The sequence below is a fragment of the Oncorhynchus kisutch genome, linkage group LG3, assembly GCF_002021735.2.
Source record: "Oncorhynchus kisutch isolate 150728-3 linkage group LG3, Okis_V2, whole genome shotgun sequence".
Lineage (NCBI taxonomy): Eukaryota > Metazoa > Chordata > Actinopteri > Salmoniformes > Salmonidae > Oncorhynchus > Oncorhynchus kisutch.
In genome coordinates this window covers 25720139-25728743 of record NC_034176.2, presented here as the reverse complement: position 1 = coordinate 25728743, position 8605 = coordinate 25720139, and the positions used below count along the sequence as shown (strand labels likewise).

General features: G+C 43.1%; 1 protein-coding gene across 4 annotated transcripts in view; it reads right to left on the bottom strand.

The window, feature by feature from the left end:
* Positions 1-287: 287 nt before the first annotated feature.
* Positions 288-8605, bottom strand: part of LOC109878887 (angiopoietin-related protein 2-like) — a 39472-nt gene continuing 31154 nt past the window's right edge. For 2 of the 4 annotated variants that reach the window (XM_020471106.2, XM_020471091.2), the window contains exons 4-6: positions 4798-4991; positions 3350-3620; positions 288-3177 (exon numbers count right to left, since the gene is read on the bottom strand). In XM_020471106.2, coding sequence (XP_020326695.1) covers positions 2978-3177; positions 3350-3620; positions 4798-4991 — 665 coding nt within the window. In that variant the 3' untranslated portion in view covers positions 288-2977. The remainder of the gene's footprint in view (positions 3178-3349; positions 3621-4797; positions 4992-8605) is intronic. The other 2 variants (XM_020471099.2, XM_020471113.2) reach the window with 1 other exon arrangement.

Here is an 8605-nt window from a genome sequence, read left to right as displayed (position 1 = left end):
TACACAGGAGAGCAGAGCTGCTAGTGACATCTTCATCACAGACTGCCTGTAATTATCCTAATCTCCATGGCTCCTGTGGACCCAGGCCCTGCATGGCTTGGGCTCTCAGACTTACAATCTCTCTCTCTCTCTCTCTCTCTCTCTCTCTCTCTCTCTCTCTCTCTCTCTCTCTGTGTATGTATGTGTATGGCCTATAATACTAGATCCAAGACACGTGAACATATACAAGGTAATACAACAGAATAAACATTTACAGTTGTGTCTGTACATACAGAAAAACTCTCAAAGAAGCTGCACATTGTTTATTGCAACTGTATAGTGATACATGTTAGCTTTGTTACGTTATATTACAAATATATTTTATGTACAGACAAAATGTGTCGGCTCAATTTACACCAACAATTAATTTATACAGTACATATACATTGCTTGGTTGCTTTGTTGCAAGCAAATGAATACCTGGCCTTACATTTGAGGTTTCATGTCATAAAGTAATATTGAAAAATGACTGCTGCAGGTAACCATTATATTTTATAGAATATCACTCTACCATCTAGACTTACAGTGCATTCGGAAAGATTTCATACCCCTTGACTTTTTCCACATTTTGTTAAGTTACAGCCTTATTCTAAATAGTTTAAATGTTTTGTGTTCCTCATCAATCTACACACAATACCCCATAATGACAAAGCAAAAACAGTTTATTAGAATTTTTGCAAATGTATTTAAAAAACAAACAGAAATACCTTATTTACGTAAGTATTCAAACCCTTTGCTATGAGACTCGAAATTGAGCTCAGGTACATCCTGTTCCCATTGATCAAACAAAGAGATGTTTCTACAACTTCATTGGAGTCCACCTGTGGTAAATTCAATTGATTGGACATGATTTGGAAAGGCACACATCTGTCTATATAAGGCCCCACAGTTGACAATGCATGTCAGAGCAAAAACCAAGCAATGAGGTCGAAGGAATTGTCCGTAAAGCTCTGAGACAGGATTGTGTCGAGGCACAGGTCTGGGGAAGGGTACCAAAAAATGTCTGCAGCATTGAAGGTCCCCAGAGAACACAGTGGCCTCCATCGTTCTTAAATGGAAGAAGTTTGGAAACATCAAGACTCTTACTAGAGTTGGCCGCCTGCCCAAACTGAGCAATCAGGGGACAAGGGCCTTGGTCAGGGAGGTGACCAACAAACCGATGGTCATTCTGACAGAGTTCCAGAGTTCCTCTGTGAAGATGGGAGAACCTTCCAGAAGGACAACCATCTCTGCAGCACTTCAGCAATCAGGACTTTATGGTAGAGTGGCCAGACGGAAGCCACTCCTCAGTAAAAGGCACGACAGCCAGCTTGGAGTTTGCCAAAAGGCACCTAAAGGACTTTGCTCATAAGAAACAAGATTCTCTGATCTGATGAAACCAAGATTGAACTCTTTGGCCTCAATGCCAAGCGTTATGTCTGGAGGAAACCTGACACCACCCCTACAGTAAAGCATGGTGGTGGCATGCTGTGGGGATGTTTTTCAGCGGAAGGGACTGGGAGACGAGGGAAAGATGAACGGAGCAAAGTACAGAGAGATCTTTGATGAAAACCTGCTCCAGAGCGCTCAGGACCTCAGACTGGGGCGAAGGTTCACCTTCCAACAGGACAATGACCCTAAGCACACAGCTAAGACAAGGCAGGAGTGGCTTCGGGACAAGTCTCTGTATGTCCTTGAGTGGCCCAGCCAGAGCCTGGACTTGAACCTGATCGAACATCTCTGGAGAGACCTAAAAATAGCTGTGCAGCGACGCTCCCCATCCAACCATGACAGAGCTTGAGAGGATCTGCAGAGAATAATGGGAGAAACTCCCCAAATACAGGTGTGCCAAGCTTGTAGCATCATACCAAAGAATACAGATGGCTGTAATCGCTGCCAATGGGGCTTCAACAAAGTACTGAGTAAAGGGTCTGAATACTTTTGTAAATGTGATATTTCATTTTTTTTTTATAAATGTGCAAAACTTTCTAAAAACCTGTTTTTGTTTTGTCATTATGGGGCATCGTGTGTAGATTGTTGAGGAGGGGGGGGGGACTATTTAATTAATTTTAGAATAAGTCTGTAGAAATGTGGAAAAAGTCAAGGGGTTTGAATGTTTTCCCAATGCACTGTATGATTAAGTCAGTTGTCATTATTCCCTGTACCTTGCACTCTGCCACACCAGCAGTATGTTCATTGGAATGATCTAAATCATTGTTACTTTGAGTTTGTAAGCCAGATATCAGGTCATAACTATTGACAGTACTAGTGCTGTAGAGCAGACTCTTGTATCTATTCCGCCTTTTACATAAGTGATAGACATTAGATTGTGTATGTTGACAAAGATTATGGCTAACATATTAAGAGTACCTGTCTATACCATGGTTTAAGAAATGTGATTATTGTTTCCTATAAATTACTCACCTGAAGAGCTTGATTTAAACACCATAAGGTTAGTCACTGGATATAATGTCCTGCGTCAACTTCATTCTCATAAAATTATGTTCTGCACTATAAAACATACGGACTACGATATAAGATTGCTGTCCCAAGCTACTTAGTGTGAGCACTGTGAACTGACATACGCTCTCCTCTTCTTTTCATCCTGTTTTCTCCCATATGAATCACACCGTACCATCAGTTCTAAGGCAGTAGTACACTTTGCTCAAAGTTAGGTAAACAGACACATTTGAACTACATTTAAAGGGAGAGAAGCAGGCATACAGCCACACCGTTACATGTGTTCGTCTTTGGAGCAACAGGATGCACCCTGCTTCTCCTTTATTGCTCCACCAAGAGTCCTGCCTGAGGCTTAGATATTGCACTTTCTATGTCATCTGCTTCTTGATCTGGCTGTGTGAGATGCCTTTATTTCAGAGTTCAAGAGTTGTTTGAATTGAGGTTTTTGTGGAGAGGAAGTCGTTTTGAAAAGGGGCTACTTGGTCTTGTTTATGGATATTTAATGAAAGGTGTTTGGGTTCGGTCGTATCATCATAGATACTTTCTTCAGGGAGTAGGCACCTCCTCTGAATTCAGCCCAGTAGACTCCATCTTGGTAGCGACTGCGGTAGTGTCCTCCTCTGTACCATACTCCGTTGAGGTTAGAATGGGCACATGCATTGTACCACCAGCCTCCCTTCTGGTAGTGGGCACAGTTACCTGGGTTGAAGCAAATATTAGTTAGACAATATTGTAAAATCTCAACAAAAATGAGTGGGCTTACATTTGTGGGCTTACAGTATGGACTAGGCTAATTAACTGAGTCAGAACTCAACACTAGAAATGTTATCTCGTGTTTCTGTTTCAACGTGACTGAGTGAGCGTGTGCTACCTGTATATGCATCATGGTCTCTGTCCAGCGTAGTGAACTGTTTGCCATTGTGCCAGGTGAGGGAGTCTCCGGCGTTGCCATGGTAGCGGCCCACCCTGAGCTTGTAGAAGTCTGCCTCAGGCTCCAGCCTGAAGCTGGCGTACTCTGCAAACACCTTCCTCCCAGACCAGTCTTCCAGAGTCACCAGCAGCTTGTAGTTCCTCTGGTTGGTCAGCCAGTAGATGTTCTCTAGGCCCAACCAATACTCTCCATCGATGTTCCCAAAGCCTTGCTATGAGGGGCAAAGGGAGAATACATACAACACAGTCAACATGATGGGCTTTACACAAGTCCTTTCAGCTGAAAGCAGTTGGTCTTGAGGTCTGGGGGATAATTCAGAGCCTCTTCTCTAGTCGGTGCCTGGGAAGTACTGAGATAAACAGTCCCTCTAGATGCTCTGACAGTAAAGATCAATATGAATCTGTCTTAGAGTGTTGTTTATTGTCAGGGAAGGTACCAGCAAATAGCCCATGAGCCTACTACACCATAGCCAGTATTCAGTGGTCAGATCTTCACTGTCTTGCAATTATAAAAAATGATTTAATGGCCTGTAGGATCTACAAGATGTGTGCTGGTCTGGACTGTTCTGCCTCAGTTCCGTGCCAGGACAGGTCACTGGATATGATGTGTTTTACATTACATTGCACATGCTTTGAATCATGGGAAGATCTGGCAATTGTACACATTTAATTCCCATGTGTTTTAATGTGTATCGTAAAGGTCTTGGAAAGTTCTCTGGCAAGGATTTAAACGAGATTCTTGCAAATTGTCTGTCTGCCCTATGATGTTTGCACTCAAATTGTTTTGCCTTGTTGCAGTGCTTTAGATCCTTACACTAACCAGACCCTTTTCACCTCATTCCCTACTGGCAATATTCATCCCTTAGTATTTCAATGCTGTCCTCATGACTGCCTGTGTAATGTTGTGTAACTACCAGAATTCAGACATTTATTTTTCCTCAAACTATTGCTATGATGTAAATATAAATAATTTTCATGGACCATGAATCATTTTTCAGTGGGCAATATTTTTATTGTGGCATTTATTTCCAGTATGGCAGCTTTTCATCCACACGTTTCTCATTAAGCCTGTATGCGTCCTGTGTGGACTAATTTCACAAAGACCCAACTCCTGTTGACGGATGGTATGAGTCATCGGCCAGTGGTGTGACTGACAGGTGCAGAACCCTGTAGGTACAGGCAGTGCAAGGGACCATTCTCCTGAAACCTCAACAATGACTTAGTTTATTTATTAGTTCAGATCTTTTTAACGTCAGACACACCAGACATAAGTCACCTGTTTCACTTCGAACTACTGCCAATGTTCAGCATACAGACACAGTTCTACATAGAACCTGCCTCCCCTTTATACTAAAAGAGTTTGCCTTAGTGTGGGGCTGTTCTACATACCTTGTAAGTCTCCCAGTTCCTGAAGAAGTTGACTGATCCGTCCAGCCTCCTCTGGATGACGGTCCAGCCACCAGGGTCGTGTCTCTGGTCACACCACACCTGCATTAGTTTGTTGGCGTTCTCTGGCTTCACCAGGTACATGCCACTGGCCGTGTGGCCATCCTCAAGGGCCTGTAGGCAGTCCTTCCATGGCCCTGCATGGGACAGGAAATGAGACAGACACAGTGGTTAGACAGAAAGCCTGGTGGAGTCAGTGGAGGTTGTTAAAGGATATTTTTTCTATAATATGAGTCACTTTCATATTCATCATTAACCCTTGTGTGGTGTTCATGTTTTTGTTATTCACCCAATGTTTGCAGGTCTGGACCCACAACATTATTGGGTTTTTAAAACAATACAGCCATACCAATTTTTGTAAAAAATACTTAACACTTAATATTTATATGTTGACTGATATCAATTACAAGGAATATAGACAGCATACATGATTAATATTTGCCATTTACCTCTGCTAGATCACATTGACCAATAAAAGGGCTATTCGTTTTTTTAAAATAAAAAGTGATTTATGTAAACAAAAATCAGTTATAATCAAGACATGGGTGCAAAAAAATAATGTTTATCTTGAACAAATATAAATGAAACAAGGTTTTCATCACTATTGATGTTTATTGCTTTGAACTGAACAAATTGGAAGGACTAATTTGACATACAGTATTTTATGGAAATTCTAAATGAGCCCCATTGAACACAAATTAGGCCGGTCTACACACCACATGAGGGACAGAGTTTAACTGTGTGTGTGTTGCTAATGTATTTATTGCATTTGATGCATGTGTACTGTGTCTTCCTGTCCTTCTTGGGTCCACACACATCACAGCGCTTCTTCTTGTTGCTACCGGTTGCAATCTAGAATGATGAAAACATTTAGTTGAGGAATTTTACTAACATCTCACTCACTCGCATATATAGTTACAGCATGCCAAGGTAGGAGAATCAGACACACACACATGCAACAACATTACTAACACTTACTTCCGGTATTGGAGTTGGTTCTGTGGGTCAGACGGATGGGGCTCCAGCATCCTCCTCATGATGGCTGCAGAAGCTGGGGTCCTTGGGATATGTTGCCTATTCTGGATTTGAGATCTTACCAATGCCTTGCCCAGCTCCTCGAGAAAGTGCCATCTCCTCTGGAGCTTCCCTCTGTTCCAATCTGGGTTCAAGGCCATCAAGATGACAAACGGGTTGTACACCGAGATGTCCAAGATGTTGAAGAATATCGTAAGATTCTTCTTTTCAGCTGTAGCCAGTCACCAGCTTGTCTAAATTGTCCACCCCTCATTTTGTGGCATAGTAATGCATTATGATTTCTGTTTTTTGATGTTCCTGGCCACAGATTCTGCCAACCCTATGCAGCGTACTCATGAGTACGACATTTTTGCCTTTCTTTGGCACGTAGGACACTAGGGACGTGTAGGCCGTGAACACAAATGTAGAGGAATTGATAGGCCTGTTCTGTGTATTCAACAGCTGAGTTGGGAGCTCTGGCTTGTTTTTTCGTACTGTTCCTACCATTGTCAGCTTCATCTTGGGGAGCTCCTGTCCCAGCTTGTGCAAAGTAAAACAGTTTTTCATATGATGTTGTGGCCACGGAGTCCCTGTGTCACGTCCAGGACAACCCACATCCCTTGGTTATTCTCAGGGGCTCCTCCATCTGGCTTCCCCATATACACTTGCAAGTTCCACGCATAGGATGAAGCAGCATCACAGGGAGCCCAGATCTTGATTCCATATTTTGTATGTTTAGACGGTATGTACTGCCTGAAGGGCAGTGTCCCGTAAATGGTATAAGCTGCTTATCAACAGTAACGTTGGGCCCAGGGTTGTGAAACAGGAGAAGGTGGTCCACCCACTTGTCCCACACGGACCTGATTGCAGCTAGCTGGTCTCTCTGCCGCCGAGCTGGTCTGGTGTCTCGGTTATCGAAGCGAATAATCATGGAAATAATGTTGACGTTTTTCAGAGACGTTGTTGCACGGAAGAGTTCTCTGCCAGTTTCTGCATCCCACGGGGATTCTGTGGATTCCACATTGGATCTGAAAACACCAGCAAGGATAAGAACCCCAAAGTATGCATGTAAATGAGTTTGGTCCATCTCCTTTCATCGCTCTCCAAAAACATGCCTTCCCTCCAAATGAGTGCAGTCCAGAATGATTTTCTGGATGGTGTCTGGGATGAACAGTTCAAAAGAAGACTTTGTGTTCTGAACATGAGTAACCGCCATCCGCGTCGGCCCTGGTTGCATCCTTATCACATTGACAGCTATGCGGGGTGGCTCATTCCTTGGGAATATTTCTCCTCCTGCAGGCTGCTGATGAACTGGTTGCTGACAGGCTGGTTCTGGAGCTGGCTGCTGACGGGTTGGTTCTGGGGCTGGCTGCTGACGGGCTGGTTCTGGGGCTGGCTGCTGACGGGCTGGTTCTGGGGCTGGCTGCTGACTGGCTGGTCCTGGGGCTGGCTATGGGTCAATCTCATCCTCTTCTTCCAACTCACTGTCAGACTCCGAATTGACAGAGACATGATCCTCATATTCTGAAAATTCTTCATCTTCCAAAGTGGAAGATGCTATTTCCACACTAGCTTCTCTCTCTACAAAAATGATTTCTAAGGTCCTCTGATCAGAGATTATTTTTGCCATACTGATTGATTGTGGTAAGGAGCACACATGCAAAGCTATTTATTTGTTCAGTCACTCTCCCCCAATTTGTACCTGGCTGGGGTAGAGTGTGGGAAAATACAGATTTCTTTTTACAATGTATCGAAATAATGTATTGTAATAGAGTAGGTTCCCGCAAGACATTGTGTAGTTTCACACACTACAAAGGGTAAAGAGTGTGAGAAAAGCGGGAGACATGCAGGGAGACAGACAGGTTCTTGGTGCTATGTTGAAACAGCAGGCCCAGGGAGGAGGAAGACAGAGTGAAGGCACACAGCAAACCTTTTTGTTTAATTTTGACTTGTTTTCACCTACACACACACTTTTCTACACTTTTTAATTAACCTCGGGTCCAGTGGACCCAAACACCACATACTGTATGTTTTATTCTTGTGTAGGGGGGTGCACAGTGTGCACTCAATGAGCGTGTTATTTTACATGTTCTTCACAGAAAATGAGCCAAGGCCAATGAGGCTCAGGTTGAAAAAATAATTAATTTGATAATTTCTCTTTAGTAAACATTGAAAATGGGTCCCACAGACCTGAATACCACACAAGGGTTAATACAACATTCTTATTGTGTGACCATCACAGTACTGGAGATAGATGCTATACAGCCTAATTGAAAAGACCACAGCATCATGTTACTGCTGCTACTCCCATTTTACAGTAGCTTTCAGTTTAAGGCCAGGATTGACTTTGGTTGCTGCTCTCACAAGTGAAATTACTGTAGGCTGTGCAGCCAAGAGCAACATTGGCATATGGCTATAGGGAGGCCTGATTGCTGAATGATGCAACATTAGCAGATACTGTAGATCAGCATGCACTCTAAAGGTCCCTTGTTGATGAATGATATCATGGGCATTGGGCTGTAGAAAACACTCTTTTGTTGAAGTAGAGCTGGAAAGTCTCTTAATATTTAATCACTGTCTTTCTAAACCCCTATTAAACCCTTGCATGTTTATTATGTTGTTATTGTCAATGGGTGTTTTTGACCTACCCCAGTGGAGGTAAAACCACTTCCTCTACAATACTGACCCAGAGAGCAGTTGTGCTGTCATGCAGATCGGAGACATTCCATGTGATTGA